This window comes from Hyaena hyaena, unplaced genomic scaffold, assembly GCF_003009895.1.
Source record: "Hyaena hyaena isolate Hyena2069 unplaced genomic scaffold, ASM300989v1 scaffold_166, whole genome shotgun sequence".
Lineage (NCBI taxonomy): Eukaryota > Metazoa > Chordata > Mammalia > Carnivora > Hyaenidae > Hyaena > Hyaena hyaena.
The window spans coordinates 1,552,173-1,571,479 of record NW_024080799.1 but is presented as its reverse complement, the minus strand read 5'-3'; the positions used below and the strand labels follow the sequence as shown (position 1 = coordinate 1,571,479).

Below are 19,307 nucleotides of genomic sequence, written 5' to 3'. Positions count from 1 at the left end.
AAACTTGAAAGTGAATAGAATCAAAAGTAAAAAAAGACACCAAAGTCACCTTGAAACCACTGGATCATACTTCCTCATCATCAGAGCTTTGGGGTTGTTGGTTTCACATTGCATTTCCCAAATTCTGGTTCTCCTCGGATTCGTGTAGAATGCAGTCCACCACAGCTACAACGATGTGCATTTTTCTTGCTATTTTAACAGGATGTTGCAATACCCTGATTGCTTTTTATCCAAAAACTAAGCTTTTACGTTTCTTCACGATGAATTTCCTTAGTTATGCACAAATTGGGAGCTGGCTGTTTTGAGATAGTCTTTATCGTAGTCTCTTAGCATTTAGCCTGTACTGAATCCCCAGAGACGTGGAATCCTCTCACTGGTTATTGCCCTTGTTGAAGAGGAGCATGAGACACCAGGACACGGGGCCCGGGCAGACATCACCACTCCGGCAGGGGGACTCTAGTCAGCAAGGATGAGATCATCATGGTGGCCAAGGCTTGTCTAGCACATGCTATGCTCAGGCTTTTGCTCTGAATGAGAGGATGTAAGTACTGCCACTCTAAAGACGGCAGAACTGAGGCATACGCACTGACCATGCGACTAGTAGTTGAGCCTGGTAGTGGTTGAAGCCAGGTAGCCAGGTCCACATATACTCAGCCAGGCACTATGAAGTCCTTCCACGCAGTATCTGAAATGTTTGAGCTCTTTAGCCTGGAAATTCCCTCAGGGTGGAGGCAATATTTTATGCATTTTTACCTTACTAATGCCTAGCACTGGACATGCAAAACAATAGAAACTAAGAAATTATTTCATTACTATTTTTCAAATATTGGACTATAGTTCTATCTGTTGTATAATGAACTGAACCGTAAGGCTTTCTTACATCTCCAAGGAATGCAAGAGTGAAAATCTCAGTTGGTTCTCTTTTCATCTAATCATTTTTTTTTTTCAGTCATGGTATTCCTACTTTAAACATGTGCAGTTTTTAGGCTTGTACTTTGTGTATTGTTTGGTACAAGCATGTAATTTTTATTCTGTTTTTCTAGCTTGATTCCTCTTATTTCTGCAGGAATCTCAGGGACTCTGGGAAGATGCTTGCTTTCTTTTTTTTTTTTTTTTTCCTAAGCAAAAAAGAATGCTAAATAATAAGGATGTACTTGTGGGCAATTTCCAGATCCAGCCTGTTTTGTATAACATCTGTATTTAATCAGGGACTACAAATTTAAGCAAACTGCTCTAATCATAGCTCGTAAATTCAGTTTCTCTTGATTATTTAAAAGAGAGTATCATGATCAGTAGATTAAATATGAGTTAATTCTACTTTATGGCCATTCATCCTTCCACATTTTCTAATAGTGATGATTGAGGGAAAATAGTTGAAACAAAAATTTTGTGCAATTTTTAAAAGAGAGTTTAATATACAGACTTCAGAAATCTTAATCTCACTTGTCGCCCGTAGTGCTATATGCATTATTCTCCTATTTGGCCCGCACACACGGGAAATAGGAGTATTAAAGCCCAACATAAAATTGGATAATATATTGTGCGGTTGTTCTTTCAAACACAACCCCCTGATGCCAGTGAGGTGTCCAGCACTACAGTTCAATCCAGTGCTCCGGATCCCAAGCTAGCACAGACCCTACCGGTCAAGAACTCCATCCTTTAGGATTGAGTGCCCCAGTGTCGATGCCAGTCACATAAAGGGTCCCCAGGCTACCCACACTTCTTCCTAGCCAGCTACAAAATTGAGGGTTCTCATAATCCCTTCTCAAGTTCAGTATTTTGCTAGAATGACTCACAGAATTTAGAAAGTGCTTTACTTACTATTACCAGTTTATCAGAAAGGATACAGCTCAGGGACAACCAAACGAAAGAGATGCACAGGGCAAGACGTGCGGAACTTCCGTGCCCCGTCCCAGCACCATCCTCCGAGCATGTCTGGCTGTTCACCAGCGAGGCAGCTCTCCAGATCCTGTCCTTTGGGGGATTTTATGGAAGTTTCACCACGTACATGTGACTGATGACATCACCGGCCATTGGTTTGAACTCTGTCTCCGGCCCCTCTACCCTACACAGGCTGAGGCTGAAGGTCCTAATAACCTTCTGGTAATAAGCTTGGTCTTTCTGGTGACCCGCCCTCATGCGGAAGCTGTCCTGGGGACCCACCACGAGTCACCCCATTAGCATGAGCTCACATGTAGTCAGAGGGGCTCATAACAAAAGATACTGCTATCGCTTAAGAAATTCCAAGAATTTTAGGAGCTCAGTGCCAGGAACTTTGGGCAAAGGCCAGATGTATATATTTTATTATACCTTGGGCCAGATAGAACCACCTCCCTGAGCTTGCTTTTCTCATTTCCAAGGCGGGAGTGATGATACCTTCCCCCTCGGTGGTTGTGTGGACACGTGAGACTTTCTCGTAAAGCTCTTAGCCCAGCACAGAAATCACAGCGAGCTCTCACTTGTCAGCCAGTATTTGCATATGTGTGGCTGCGGAGTGTCTGGGAACGTCTTCTAGGACTTGTCGCTCAGTCTTTCCTTCTTGAGCATTTCAGGCCCTTCATTTCTCCTGCACCTTGCACCTAACATACAGAATTAGTTTCCCTTTTCTTAAGAAAAAAAAAAAAAAGGAAAAACTGGGTTACTATTTCTGCCCAGCTGGCTCTTCTAGCTGTTTCTCTTTTTTCGTGGGCAAAAGCTTCTCAGAGGTCTCCCAGCCTTCTCTCTTTTAGCCTCAATTTCAGGCAATAACAATCAAGGGCCTGGCTCCTATCACTTCTGTAGCAAAATCTGTTACCAAAAATCTGTTCTTATGTTGGTCCCTAACTGACCCGTGTAATGGTCTTTTCTCCGTGCTTGCTCTCATTCTTTTAACAAAATTTGACAGTGACTCTGTTTACTTCCGATAGGATCTTTTTCCTACTAGTTTTCCCCTTAGCTCACTGGCTTTGCTCAATTCTTCCTTTCCCACTGGCCCCCAACCATAGTCATGGCAGACTGAGCACCCCCCACTCCTCCACCTCTAGCCTTGTCTTCAGACACCTCAGCCGCTTTTTCAGCTGCGGCTTCCCCTGCCACGTTTATGAAAATCAGATCCATTCCCGACATCTGCCCTCCTGAGTTGCAGTCATTCATTTGCAGCTGCCTAAAATTAAAACCACATTTGCCTCCATTCCCTGAGCCTCTCAGGGCGTTAGATTCCCTCCACCTTCCTCTGCCGAGTCGCTAGGCTTTGCCTGTTCCTGGTGGCTCATCCCCTCTGTTCACCGCACTCCCTGATGACCGCTTTGGCCTAGACTTTTGTCCCTTTACATGTGAACCATTGCGGTATCACCAAGATTATCCTGACGGGAGTCTTCCTCATTTTTAGTCACTCTGCGCACCGCTTGCAGATGAGCTCTTACGTGATAACGTTACTACTCTGACACGAAGTCTTCCAGCAGCTCTGCAACTTTCCAGAGAGAAAGACCCCAAAACATGTATCACCAGTCATCAGACCTGCCCCTGTCTGGGCTGCACCCTTTTGTATGAACTCCTTCTTCCAGCTGAGGTGGTCACACGCTCTACTCTTCTTTCCCCCTCATCCTGTTTGCTCATAGTGTTTTCCACACCTGCACACCTGGCTGCTTCTCCGTGCTTCCTCCAAAGCTGCAGCCTGTGAGACCTGAGCCGAATCTTACATCATCGGCTTGAAGTGCTAGTTCTCTCCTCTGCTCTCTTGAAATAGTCAGTGTTCCCATTATCCCATCATCTACTGTCTTGCAAGAACTCTTCCATTTGGAGAACGGGTGTTCTTACTCTTCTACTGTTACTACTTAACCTTTCCAATTCTGGTAGATACTCAGTCAGTTGGGCAATAGTCTCTCCTTAAAGGTCATGAGCCATGTCTTAGGTTACTTGACTGTTGCCCGATTTGGTTGGCATGGTAATGCTACTTTTTAATCAGTTCTTTCCTCTTTATCATTTTTTTTTCAATCACAGTAGGGTGCTTTGTAAGCAACCAGAACAGCGATGATGGGATCTGTATCAAATTCAGAAACGACTAAAATAAGTAAACCAGCTGTGCTTTGATTTGCCCCTTTTGTTAATAAAATAGTAGCCAATACATGTTTCTGCAGGATGAACCCTGCAGCCTCTTGGGCCAGCACTACATGAAACAGAGGAAGGAGAATATGGAGGCTGTGAGTAGGGCGAATTTGAACTACCTAGCGTGAATGATGCTGATCGGTTGTAGAGGGCCTGGTGTGATTTGGAAGTGCCTGCATGGTGGGCACCTTGCTATTTGTCCAGCCCTCTTGGTGAGCTGATGAGCTGATAGTTCATATACCCCTTGCCAATCTGCACAGGCACCTTTCGCCCGGTAGGTATTGATTGATGCATTTGGCGGCTCTTCGCCTCCGATGCCAAATTCTAAAATGAAGTGCCTTGGCATAAGCTCGTAGGCCAGTTCCTGGCTCCTTTGCCTTAGCTCCTCTGAGCTTCTTGACCATCAGTTCCGGCAGTTAGGAGGACATCCTCTCCAGCTGTCTACAGATCAGACTCTTCTGTGATTAGTATTGAATCCACCTCTTGAACACCATTCCCTTTGATTTCCTTGATGTCCACTTAAATGCCTATTAGGATTTACACATACATAAATACGTGCATTCATTTCTTTTAAAGACATTATTTAAAATAATGAAAGACAATGGCCACATACAGTGACCAGACTGGGGTCTTTCTAGCATTTGAAATTTTACTGTAAGTGAAATATAAGCTACATTTCCTCTTTAGAGATGTCCTACCATCTTTAGAGTCTAGTTTATGCTATTTTCATCATGCTTGTGAGTGAACTGATTTTGTCCTACTCGAAAAATAGTATAGCCTAGTGAGCTATAACACCTTCTTGACAGAATGCTAAATTGTAATAGACCTAAATTGGGGGGGGGGGGGAAGATCATGTTACATACTTTTACTTTGCCTCTGTTTTTTAGCCTAAATGAGGTATCCCAAAATTAATGCAGCCAGAGGCAGTAAAAGCATTTGAAGTCATTCTTGGGCTGCTTACTATACTTTCTGGACAGAACACACTAAATAAAAGACATTACCAGTGTGACTCCTAAGATAACTACCAATCAGAATGTCTTTCCATTCCTGAAATTCCTCCAACTCAGTCCACTCTAATGACAAAATCAAAGGATTTCAGTTCACACGTTAAAGGAAAGGAATATCAATGCACCATACACCGAACACTGAAAAATAATCCTTCAGACTTACATACATGCAAAGTGAAGTGGAAAATTGAAGTAACTGTCAGGGTATCTCAGGCGAAGGCAGGAATTTGGGGTCTGTGTCACCTCAATAAGTGTCAACTCCACAATACACATTGTTGCTCTCTAGACATAATTTAAATTTCTCCCCAGAATCTCATCATGGCATTATTTCTGTTAACCTTTTAATGTGGCTTTATCTTCTCTTCTTTTGCTCCTTCCTCTCTACCACTTCCCAACATTCCTGTTACTAGCAGCTCTGTACCCATTACATGCAAACTGCATGATGGTAAAAGTAGAATCGGTTGATGAGTTTATTTGCTTTAAAAAAAAAAAAAAGCGTGTGAGGATATGTACACACACATCTACTCTGTAAATGCATATAGAATGGATTTTATCAATAGTAACTAACTGTTGAAAAGAATGAAAAAATACATCACTAAATAAAACAGAAAAAAGGTAGTTTTTAGGTGATCTGTATTGCTTATATTCTTATCCCAGCAAAGGGACAGCACTTGAAAATGTTTTATTTTGAAGTGATTTGTGGAGGTGCCTGGGTGGCTCAGTTGGTTAAACGTCCAACTTTGGCTCAGGTCATGATCTCACGGTTCATGGGTTCGAGCCCCGGGTCAGGCTCTGTGCTGACAGCTCAGAGCCTGGAGCCTGTTTCGGATTCTGTGTCTCCCTCTCTCTCTGACCCTCCCCTGCTCACGCTGTGTCTCTCTCTCAGAAATAAATAAAAAAACATTTAAAAATTCTAATTGAAATGATTTGTGGAATTAAAAGTTGCAATAATACTATAGAGAGTTCACCGATTGCCTTTACTTGACTTCCCTATGGTGTATATGTTACATCGTCTTAGTACCACTATCCAAACTGAGAAATTCTCATTGGTTCGACACTAAACTACATACCTCAGGTGAATCTCTCCAGTCTTTTCGCAGTGTCCACTGTTTTTCCACAGATTTCTCCTGAGGAGAAGAAGTGACGGATGGTTGCATCTCCTTTGGCCTCCTGGGCTGGGACAGGCCCTGTGTGTAGACAGTGCTGGGCACGGGCTGATGTGGATCTAAAGAATCCATCTCCTGTGGGGCCAAAGCTTTGTTTGGATGACAGTCAGGCCACATCCCTTTTCACTCACCTTCCACTTTATACTTTAGCTGTAATATATATATATATATATATATATATATTTAAAATTAAGTTAGATACTAAATTATTGTATACATTGACTTATATTTCTAGATGGTGCCAGAACAAACCTTAGGAAAAATAAGAAAGCCACTATTATGGGTTTCCTTTATCTTGTTTCATTTTTAGAGCAATATTTAATATGGGCCTACTTTGTACCAGATGTAGGGCTTACTACTGGGCATATAGTGTAGAGCTAAGGAGAAAAAGTTCCTGCTTTTCATCTTCATTTCTTCTTAATTTTTTTAAATGTTTATTTTTGAGAGAGAGAGAGAGTCCAAGTGGAGGATATTCAGGGAGAGGGAGACACTGAATCCGAAGCAGGCTCCAGGCTCTGAGCTGTCAGCACAGAGCCCAGCATGGGGCTTGAACTCACAGACCATGAGCTAAAGTTGGACGCTTAACCTGCTGAGTCACTCAGGTGCCCCAAATTATCACTTCTTTATGTAACTGTATATAACCCTGATAGATGCTGTGAAGAACAAATGGAGAGAATAACTTAAGTCTATAACATAGAGACATGGTCCAGTTTGGTCCATCAGGGAAAGTGCAGTGGCATTTGAGCTGAGAGATGAGACTGAGGAAGAGTTATGTAGGTGAAGGGGTGGCGTTGGAGGTTCTGTATAAAAGGAACAAAACACGCAGAGGCACTGAGCTAAGAGAGAGAAGCTGAAAGAAGGCCAGGCCGACTGGATCACAGAGTGCAGGGTGTGAGGAAGAGTGATATTGTGGGAGAGCAAAGCTGGAGAGGTAGAGGCCAGTGGGCTAGATCATTGGCATGTAGGCCAACTTGAGATTTAGGTGTATTTCAAGAGCAATGAAAAGTCACTGAAGGGATAGTAGAGTGAGAAGAACAGATTTGCTCTTTTAAATATATCATCGTGACTCTAGTGCAGAAAATGGACTAGAGAGGATTTTGGGAATGGTCCTGCTAAGTGAGAAATGTGAGTCAAAATAGGTCAGTGGCTATGGGAATGAAAAGCAGATAGAATGGAGGTAGTGTAGTGGACAGGCCTGAGAATGGGCTGCAAGTGGAGAGAGAAGTTCAGTCAGGGATGACTCCATGTTTTGTGAGACACTTGAGAGAATTGCTCTTGGGGCCATTTACTACCCAAGGCAATACTGAAGGATAAACAGATTAATTTTGGCTTTCCTGACATCAAGGAAGGGTAGAAGAGATCATGTCTTCCCTCTCTTAAGACTGGTTATAAGATCTTATAAGCCTAAATTGAATCATGAAACACCAACTTCCCATCAATAAGTAGGGACCTCTGGTGTTCCCTGAATGAGTAGGAAAAGAGGTTTAAAGTCATGCAAGAAGATGTACAGTTTCCTGGTATTCTGACCTTCGCCTGCTGGCTTTCTCACTTATATTCTACTTCCAGGAAATTCAGGGCTCATTGACTATCTGGTAAGGGTGCTCACATCTCCAGCTCTCTTCTTAAAATTCTCTGCTGAACCTCAGATCTGTATATGCAAGGGACAGAAACTTACTGTATTTTTTTAATCCCAAAACATAACCTTTATTCCTTATATTGATTCCTCTGATCACCCAATTCACAGACCTAAGGGTTCACCAAAAATTGTTCCCTTTTTCTGCCCTGCCTCCCCCCATCTTGCATATATTTATACCAAGCCCCAGGAATAACACCTAATTTAATATGTATCTATCTTCCTCTTCCTCCTTCTCCCTTCCCACTATGTCTACTGCCGCCATCTTAGATCTTGCTCATCAAAGGTTTTACAGTAGGCTTCCAGTGGCTCCTCAGGCTCTTCCTGTGTAATGTTGCATTGTCTTCAGGCCACTCTCTACACTGCTGCCAACGTGACTTTTCTCGTACAAATCTGATTGTGTCAGTTCTAACCTTAAAAGCCTTTGGTCACTGTCCTTTAACTCTCTTTGAGTTCACAGTACACAAGATCGTCCCTGATTAAGGCCCTGTTACTACACTACCCCTTACCCCTGTAGACCTGCCAAATCCTTTACTCTAGTCACCCAAAACAATTTGTAGTTTTGCTCTTGCCCATTTCCATCCTTCATTGCCTGTCCATATTGTCCTAGGGAAACTTCTGGGTCTACTCCAAAGCTTAATTAATTGAGACACCCATTTTATTTGCTCTCATGGCCATTTATCACATTGCACATGATGGCCAATTATTGTTCAAACTCATGGTTGTACTGTAGGCTCCTTGAAGTCGAACCATTTCTTTATAGATGTAATATTCCATCATCTAATACAGTTCATAGGACTGAAGAATCTAGAACAGTGTCTGACACAGTAGATGTTCAATTAATATTTGAATAAATGAATAAATAATAGGTATACAATAAATAAAGATCTGAGTGATGGTTATATGGCTCTGACCAATAGAGGAAAGATTGACATTATTGTTCTCCAGCTGACTGCTCCAATCACTAACTCCTTAGCCCCATGTTTATTTGCTACTAATAATGATACACTAAGCTCCGAGGATGCAGGGGTGACTTAGACATGGCCATTGCCAGCCATCCTAGAAGTTGCAGTCTAGCAGGGAAACAAGGCTCATCAGGCAATAGTTGTTTACTGAGTGCCCACTTGTGACAGGTAATAGAGATGTGACCACAAAAAGAGAAAAGCTTCCTTGTCCCCCGTGGAGCATACTGTCTATTTAGAAAGGCAGACAAAATAAGCATACAAACAAATGTCATCTTAATTTATCATGTGCTAAGTACCCGTGCCGGGAGAACCTACAGTGAGTTAACTTAGACCTGGAGATTGGAGTGGCTTCTTAGAGTTGAACATCTGCTAACCAGCTAACAAGAGAAGGAGGAGAATCTTCAGTGTCACTGACACAGAGGGAGTAGTTGGAGAAGTTGGGAGATGAGGCTGGGATGAATTAATATGATGCAAGTGTGCAAACCAAATGGTTTCTTACTAGAATCCCTCATTCTGTTGATGTCTGGCAGAAATACATGTTGTTCCCTGCAAAACACTATACTTTCACAATTTTTATACTGTTAGAGTAAACAGTGAAAACAATTATCACATTCTTTCAATATGTTTAAGGATAGACCACACTTCTAAAAATAGTATCAATGGCTGCAGGAGAGAGAATGACTACAGTATAATGAGAAGGGGGGGTGGGGGGACTGTTAAAAATATATGTCATTCCAGGGGCTCCTGGATAGTTCAGTGGGTTAAGCATCCAACTCTTGATTTCAGCTCAGGTCATGATCTCACGGTTTGTGGGATCGAGCCCCACATCAGGCTCCATGCTGACATGGAGCCTGCTTGGGATTCTCTCTGCCTCTCTCTGTCCCTCCCTCAGTCTCTCTGGCTTTCTCTCTTGAATAAATAAACAAAAAATATATGTATATATGTATGTATGTTTGTGTGTATGTGTGTGTGTGTATATATATATATATATATATATATTTCTAATGTTCATCTAATCACTAGCTTGATAAAAGCTTAGAATAAATAGGACTCACTTAATTTAAATGCTGGAGTCACAAACATATTTTTATTTGGTTAAGTATAGTATATATATATTGCAATGAAAACATCCAAACCTGGGCAATCATGAGAACTTGTATTCAGTACAACTATGTGTAAGAAGGAAGCAATACCAAGGGTTACTTTAAAAGTATCTTTCATGTGATGGTGTATAGGAAAATTGTGATGTTTACAAATAGTTGTAGAATTATTTCTAGATTAGTCTTTTCTTTCACAGAATCTTTTCTTTAAGCTGAGGTGTTAAAGTGTGTATTATGTTGAATAATTGGAGGAATTTATGGATGAAAATATGGGCCTAATAATTTTATTATATAATAGGACAAAATGGACTGAAGAGTAGAAAATATTTGTACATTATAATTTCTCATGATCTTGAAAATGAAAATCTATAATGCTAGATGAGTAATTACCTACAATAAATATTTTATCGGTCTGTGAAATAATAGTTTATTCTGAGTTTTCTCAGTATTAATCAGGCTTTCTAACATATGAGACATGAGAGCATGAAGGAACTCAAGTATTACTCCAACGTTGCAACTGTGTGAATGATGCTGGGATTTTTATGTCTTGGAAGATATAGAAAAAACACCTTTGGGACGCCTGGGTGGCTCAGTCAGTTAAGCGTCCGACTTCGGCTCAGGCCATGATCTCACAGTTTGTGGGTTCGAGTCCCGCGTCAGGCTCTGTGCTGACAGGTAGCTCAGAGCCTGGAGCCTGTTTCAGATTCTGTATCTCCCTCTCTCTCTGACCCTCTCCTGTTCACGCTGTCATTCTCTCTCTCTCTGAAACTAAAAAAAAAAAAAAAACAAACAAACTTTAAAAAATATTTTTTTGAAAAGGGTAGATTAAGATTGAAAAACCCAAGTCTGGTATTCAGAGAAGATCTAGCGATTGGGCTGGAGATAGAAATTTGAGTGTTATTATAATATGGATGGCATCTAAGCCCCATAGAAGGGATGACATCATCAAGTAGGTGAGGACAGCCACATTGGAGATTTAGGTAGGGAGTGAGTTGAAAAAAGAAAGAGAAAGGTCATGGGAAGATTATCCCCAGACCACACCAACATTTATGGTTGAAAAGAATGAGAAAAGGAAATTCACACAAACGCAAAAAGGAGGAGGAAGAAAGACAGAAAAATGTCCCTGATGCTGAGCAGAAAAAGCTTTGCTAAGAAAGTGATCACTTACAGCAGTTGCTACTGAGTGTGAGAAGATGGGGACTGAGGATTAACCATTGGATTTGAAAACACGGAGGCCATTGGTGACCAAGAAAAAGATGGCTTCATCTTTGAAGTTAGATTGAATTGGGTTCTAGAAAAAAATGGGAAGGAAGGAAGTAGATATAGCTAGAATTAATTATGTGTATTTATAATTAATTTATATTTAGATTTTATATACAATTATATAATACATATATTATATAATCTATAAAATCTATAATATATAGATTAATTTATATTTAGATATATGTGTATATCTAAAACTTACACGTGGGGGCGCCTGGGTGGTTCAGTCAGTTAAGCATCCAACTCTTGATTTTGGCTCAGGACATGATCTCAAGCTCCGCGTTGGGCTCTGCTCTGATGGCATGGAGCCTGCTTGGGATTCTGTCTCCTTTTCTCTCTGCCCCTCCCTTGCTTGCTGTTTGTATCTTTCTCAAAAATAAATTTAAAAAAATTTTAAAAAACAAACCCTTACATTTGTCATATCTAATATATTTAAATAGCAACACTAATAAGAAATTTTCCTAAGCAGCTGAAGGGAGAAGAGTATACCCACTCTATCACTATGACTTGCTTATGAATACCCTTATGATTAGTGTTTCATCCAGTGCCAATTTTAGTCCAGGAGAACTAGTACTTTCCCTTTGCATTTACTTACATTATAAAATATTCAGTTGGCCCTAAAGAAATACACAATCTCTCATTAAAGCCTCTGGTGCTAATTCACTTTATGGCATCCTTTAGGGTAGTGTGGAGGGAATATGTATGAATTCATAGGATTTGATGTTCACATGGAATAGCGTAAGTCAGACATAACTGTGTTCAAGCTCCGATTTTGCTGTTGACTAGCTGTGTCACTTTGGCAAGTTACTTAACTCAGAATCAGTTGGATATTCCAGGTTCATCTTCCAGTCCTTTCCAATCCAATCAACACTGCTTGTGATAATAGCCAATGTGTATTCTCTGCTTCCTGGATACCAAGCAGTGTTCTAAATGCTTTACAGCTATTAACTCATATAAGTCTCACGGCCTTTGGAGGTGGCCACCATTCCTGCCATTTGTATAGATGAGGAAGTTGGAGCCCAGAGAGATTAGGCAGCTTGCCTTAAAATGACATGACTCTCGTGGGGCGCCTGGGTGGCTTAGTCGGTTAAGCGTCCGACTTTCGCTTGGGTCATGACCTCGTGGTTCGTGAGTTCGAGCCCCGCGTCGGGCTCTGTGCTGACTGCCAGCTCGGAGCCTGGAGCCTGTTTCAGTCTGTGACTCCCTCTCTCTCTGACCCTCCCCTGCTCACGCTGTCTCTCTCTTTCTCCTAGAAATAAATAAAAAAAAACATTAAAAAAATTTTAAAAAAAAAATGACATGACTCTCTTGATAAGTGATAGAGCTGGAATCCCAGGCAGCTTGGTTCCACAGTTTGTACTCTTTTTTTCTTTTGTTGTTTGTTCCTTTATATGGAAAGAGACAGAGAGAGTGCAAGCAGGGGAGGGGCAGAGAGAGAGCAGGAGAATCCCAAACAGCGTGGCGTGGTCAGAGCACAGCACCCGATGCAGAACTCAAACCCACAAAACCGCAAGATCATGACCTGAGCCGAAATCAAGAGTTGGATGCTTAACTGACTGAGCCACCGGGTGTCCCCTACAGTTTGTACTCACTTCATCCTAATTTCATTTGGGGCTGTAAGATTGGATTTAAGCTGCATAGCTTTTCCCTGGTGGGGAGAGTAAAAAAGTAGATGGTGTCCTTCCCCAGCAGTTCATTAGTCATCAGTAATTTGTGTTGAGTGTTGGGTTTCCTATCCTACCTCCTGCCACTAGCCATTCAGGAATGTTCATAAACATGTTTTCAATGTTCAAGACATTGAAAAGCAGAGTGATCATATTTGCTTGATTTAATAATAAATACTAGAATACAAGATTTCATGGTCAGGTTCTTTGGAGCTTATACCCAAAGAAGAAGAACCATTTTTGTATTAAGATATTTAGAAAGTTCTCACATGCTTAGCAAGGAAACTAAATTAAGCCCTGAGCTGGGCACAATTATAAATATGCTGTCTCCTTAGATGAGTAAGTGTATGTAAATAGAACAGTTGGTATACATGCCCTTAATGGTATGGCTTCCCTTCTTTCTATGTACTGTACATCACCAAATGTGAGCATTTCCATCTGACAGTAACTGTCAGTCTCAGAACAGCACGTTGTAGGATTCAGTACATGTTGCACAACAACCAGAATTGCTCTTTTCTTCAGCATGGTGATTTTTTTTCTTTCCATATCCAGAGGTTAGTACCAAGGCCTGAAACTCTTAGTTACAGAACAAAGTGGCTTAGCAGTAATCGAGCCTGTGTGAGGCTAAGAGAAGAATAATGAACATTCCCTGCAAGCTTCCTGCCTAGATGCAGGTGCAGGAATCAGGAGGTCATGAATAATGCATGACATGCAGATGAGGTGGTGGTTTCTCCTACCGGGGTTTTGACTTTGCTACCTTGCCTGGCTGCTATTTGTGGAAAGAAGGGAGGTGATGGCCAGACTGAGCTCACAAAAACACTGCGTATCCTTTTGAAGAAATAAAATTTGGGGAGTAGCTGAAATGCAAACCTTCATGGTCTGCTTCATCAAATGAAGCTAGCTCCAGGTTATCAATTTACTCCGTTTCAAAAAGGAAAAGAAGCTCTCTTGTTTTACCGTTTTAATTTAAGAAACTTTGTAATTATTTGTTCATACACACACTGACATAGAATTCTTTGTAGACTGCTAAACCATGATAGAAATTACCTACTTACAGTATTTGAACGATGGATCAATGAGATTTTGTTAAAAGATCCAAATGCCAAGAGAATATTTTAATTATAAGTTAAACAAGCCCATTTTCCTCCACTGATATATAAATAAGAAACTTCAAGAAGAATATACTTCTATCATGAAACTTCACCTGGTTAGAGGATGTGGAATGAATTAAAGAATTGTGAGTGTTTGGGTTATTACTCCTTAGAACTTTATTTAGGCAATAGGATTCTGGCACCCAAGTGGGGATGTGGGGAACGTTAGGAGGACTTAGGTCAGGGGGATTTAACTGGGGAAATATTTTTTGGCTCACGATTTCTTTTTGATGTTTGTATTTCAAGCAGATAGATTGAAAGAAAGAAGAAAAGAGAAAAATGAGTCTTGCTACCTTTTGTATAATTCTTAGGCAGTTCTGTGGCATGTTTTTTTTTTTTCTTTCTCTCCAATTTGGGGTGCCGGAATATGAGCTGGCTTTCATTTCTAGCTGAGTCTGTCATTTCCGCCGGGCCCCAGTTTGGCCAGACGCCAAGACCAACAGGTGATCCTTGTAGCTGCAAAAACAGCAGGAAGTGGGCCGTGCTTGAATGAGACAGTTCACCAGAGGGGCTGTCTGGCCCCTCTCCATCTTTCTGCATAATTAACATCCCCTCCCCCATGCAGAGCAGAAAATCTGTGCTGAGCCGCCCAGCTGCAGCAGCCATTGAGAAGCACTGTGAGGAAAAGAATGTTAATAAGGGATGTTGAAAGAAATAAGCCTTCCGAGTGCAAAGTGCAGTCTGCCTCTGGATTTACAGGAAGTTTGCATCTGGCCCTTCTGAGGGGCCAGAACGGTACTATCTGTTCTGAAATGATTTTCGCTTGCTAAACAGCTATAGAGAACTGGGCTTCTACTGAATCTTGGAGCCGCTGCTTCTGACTTAAAGACCAGCTTAAAATCTCTCTTTTCTCTCTTGCAAATAAGAGAAATGTGTGGGACGTACAATAACACAAGCCGAAAGACGGCCTAGATTCACAAATCCTAAGAAAGATAGAACAAAGCAGGAAGTTGGCCACAGGGAAGCAGGAAGTAGGGCATATTTCATCCAGTGAGCCACCCACAAAGAGGTGGAGGGTGAGCGCTAGCTCCTGATTGGAAGATATCAGCAGTTCTTGGAAATCTAAACTCTTCCAGTGGATGACTCTAACCCTGGAAGCTCGTAAAACAATACAGCTTTTGCTTCGCCGTTATTTCGCTAGTTTTCGACTGACTACCTTCCTCATAGCCCAGCTGCAGAGCATGACATCTAGAAAGGTTTTCTCCTGGAAATAACTGTTCACCCTTCCTTCCTCTCCCATTCTCCAATGCTGTTCCTGGACATTTGGATGAAGTTACTTGTAGGGGAAGGGAAAAAAAACCTTTTATTTTCCTAGGTTGTAGGTCTGAGGGCCCGCAAATTAAACTGACAAAACACTGACCCACACAAACTGACAAAAGACAGATTAGCGAGAAGGGGCAAAAAACACATCTACACATGTAACGTGCATACATGCGAGAATGCTCAGCAATGTGTAACTCAAAGGTTAAAATTGGGATCTTCTATACCATTTAACAAAGAGCGATAAATTGTGACGTGACTAGTCAAAAGGAAAGGGGGAGTGTTCTGAGCTTCTAGTGGGGCGGAGGGTAGGAAAGTAACTAGGAAACAGATGGGGGAAATTAATGGTAAATAAGGATCGTTTACTCAGCCACATCTCTGTACCTTCAAGAAAATGAAAAGAGTTTTGTGTTGCACTTCGTGGTATTAGAGGTGGGGCAGGACACCTTTACAAATGAAAATCTCCTTTACTAAGGAAAATTGACGTTTTTATTTTTAGGCATATAAAAGGACAGTATAGACCTCCTCCTGTGTCTGCTGTTTCTTACTTGTCTGCAACTCGAAATAATCCTTCTGCCAAAGTAGCATATTTGGGGGTAGTATATCCTGATCTCCTTCATTATCCTGCTTCCTAGGGATTGAATTCTAGTAGTTGATTCAGGGAATGTGCACTTAGTGTCCCCCGGCATCCCTTGTGGGAGGACATAGCAGTTGGGACTCATCGAAGGCAAACATCAGACCTTTCATTACTTTCACCTACTTCTAAACCTGGCAAGGATTAGCTAGTCCGTAACTTTTTTGTTGGACTAAGTGAATCTGTCATTCAATGAAACTGGTGGTCCTGAACTTGAGGGTCTTCACAGTAAACCCTGTGGCAAGTGGTTATGTTAAAAGTGGTACAAAAAAGGAAAGAGAGACTGCAGGTGTGGATGCATAGGAATGAATTGTATTCTTTTACTAAGAGGTGATTAAGTTGTGGGGCATTAAGCATACCTACAGGAGATCATTTATAATCAGAACTTTTTTTTTTATTCATTTGTAATCAGGAATGTGCTTTTTTAAATGACTGGATTATTCTCATTTGCCTACAGAGTACATCCGTCCCCAGTATCAAGGGTCCGGGGAAATCGAATGAATAATCAGAAGTTTGCTTGGTGAGTATGTATCTAAGTTATGAAAATGGGTGAGTCTTATGGGAAGTTTTAATAGGTCTGCGTGAAAACAGAAGAGAATTATTTCTACTTCTCTGTAGAGAATACATTTCTACTGAATATCCACATTGAACCAGAGTCTCCCTTTCCTTTGGAAAGTTCTAAAGAAAAGCAATCAGGTTCCTTCTCAGTGAAAAGAGTTCAGTCACCAAAACCGGAGTGCAACATTTTTCTCCTAACAGATACGGTATATTTTCTAGGATTATCAACTGTTACATTTTTAAAGAATGTTTCCTTTTTTGGGAAGATATTGTACATTTTTTTAGTGATATTTAGGCAACAACTCAGATTTTTCTTAGGTACCAACTTTCAGTTCTCATAAAGATTTTTGTAGTAAATTAATCTATGATATTAATTTTGATGATTGCTATTTAGATTATTTTTTTCCTCTGATCTTAGGTGTAAATATCCAGGGATTTTTTTTTTTAATTTGGGGCATATGAAGACCTTATTGTTTTCTTTGTCTTTCTTCTTTCTCTCTCTCTTTCTCTCTCTCTCTCTCTCTCTCTCTCTCTCCTTTCCCTCTCTCTTTTTGGCTAAAAGAATATACATTTATTCTCTTAAAGTTCCAGAGGTCAGAAATCCAAAAGGAATCTACTGATGCTACATCAAGGTGTCAGTTGGGTTGATTCCTTCTGGAGGCTCTAGGGGACAATCCATTCTTGACATTTTCTGTCTTCCAGGGGTCATTCTCAGTCCTTGGCTTATGGGCCCACATCACATGGCTTTCTCCTCCTGCCTCCCATGCCACACACTGTCTCCTTCCTTTCTGTAGTCACATCTCTTTCTGCCTTCCTTTTACAAAGACACTTACTTGTGATTACATCTCAGACCCACCTAGATAGCCTAGAATAATCTTCCCATCTCATGATCCTTAATCACATCTGCAGAATTCACTCTTCCATGGAAAGTAACATTCATGAGGTCCGGGAATTAGGACATGGATTGAAGATCTTCTTGCACTGAATCGTTCTTGAAAAAAATACAGATAGGTGGAACTTAGAGGAAATGACCTGAAAAGTTATTTCAGTCGCAAAACTTCGATTACTAATTCTTTAAAGAAGTAATTTAAAGTGTTTCACAAATGTTTCATGTGAAACAAAAAATTAATGTACTGTCTTTGTTTACATTACTCCATTCCACAAAATTAACCTTTCTACACATAATGCTTCTTCAAAAACCGAAAGAAAAGAAAAAGAAAAAATTGAACTTTGTACCGTATTACTTCAGGAGTCAATGGAAATTCACAGATCTCCAATTTTACTTCACTGAATTGTGCTTAGAATGGGATTTTGATTAAAAACTATGGCTTTTTTTAAGTACGGGAAGATGATTACCAAAGATTGAGCTTCCAAATTAATTTTGCTCCTAAATCAGGATTATTTTTAGACACAAAATAATGATTCTCTGAATCTGAATAGTGTGTAATCAGCTCACCTCCCTTCCCCCATTAAATCTAATTAACCCTCACAATAGCTTAGTGATGTTGTTAAATATTGCGCTTTTCTTTTTCACGGAGGGGGAAATGGAGCACAGGGAATACAGCCACGTGGGTATACACTGTCTAAAAGCAGGGGCATCCTTCATCATCCCTCTCAGTCACTAAAGCATATTGTCCCCTGTCAGACCTGGAAAGTCAAGAGAATAATAATGCCGACACCCATTACATAAATGGAAAGGGAGAAAGGTGGTCTTTTCCTGACCGCCCAGAACTGATATTCCTTCTCAGTACAAGGCATACTGTACTAAAGAAACTTTATTACATACAGAGAGTATGTGATGCCCAAGTGAGCAGCATGAGCCAATGGATAAGTACACATGAATAGTTATCACATTCTAACAACTGATTTCTCAATGGCTAAGTGGCGATCACTAAGTAAATAACAAATAGTCTTTCCTTCACTCTTCCTTTCTGAAGTATTGGAATAATGGTAATTCGTTCCTACATAATTCATAGCCCATTATTTGGTTAGTAAGTTTAAACCACTTTTATCTCCAGAGAAGTAATCCATGAAAAACAAAAAGGATTTTTACTACTAGCCTTGAGAAAATTCAACTTTTATTTATTCAGCAGCATTTATTTACAGTCCCTGGCACTGTGAAGAGCACTAGATTAGAAAGATAAATGAAACATGGTTTTCATCCTCAAGGGGCTCACTCTCTTTCAGGTGAAGTGTGTGTGTGTGTGTGTGTGTGTGTGTGTGTGTGTGACGTATATATGATACACAATATTATATGATACCATATAAATAACAACATGTAATAAAATGTGGATAATGCATTAAGGAGCTATACTTATATCAGAGGGAAATGTTATCAACTCTATTTAAGACCCGTTCTATCCCAGAGAAGAAGGCTTCTGAGTAAAGACTTAGAATTAGTAGGAAAAACAGAGGGTTGAGTTACTGCTTTTGTATATATTGAAATTCATAAACAAGGACCTGGAGATATTTCTTTTTTTTTATTTTTTATTTTTTATTTTTTATTTATTTTTTATTTTTTTACAAATACTTTATTGTCAAATTAGTTTCCACATAACACTCAGTGCTCATCCCCAAAGTGCCCTCCTCCATGCCCATCCCCCCTCCCCCCCACATCCATCAGTCCTCAGTTTTTGTCAGCATTCAAGAGTCTCTCATGGTTTGCCTCTCTCCCTTTCCCCCACCATTTCCGCCCTTGTTCTCCCCCTTGTTCCTCCGTCAAGTTCCTCCTAATCCTCCTATACGTGCAAACATATGATATTTGTCCTTCTCTGCCTGACTTATTTCGCTCAGCATAACACCCTCAAGGTCCATCCATGT

At 40.7% G+C, this 19,307-nt stretch overlaps 1 protein-coding gene across 1 annotated transcript in view; it reads left to right on the top strand.

Annotated features, from left to right (window-relative positions):
- Window positions 1-19,307, top strand: part of KLF12 (Kruppel like factor 12) — a 241,689-nt gene that overhangs the window by 159,786 nt on the left and 62,596 nt on the right. The window contains exon 5 of the mRNA XM_039240081.1: window positions 16,387-16,449. Within this exon, the coding sequence (XP_039096012.1) occupies window positions 16,387-16,449 (63 nt within the window). The remainder of the gene's footprint in view (window positions 1-16,386; window positions 16,450-19,307) is intronic.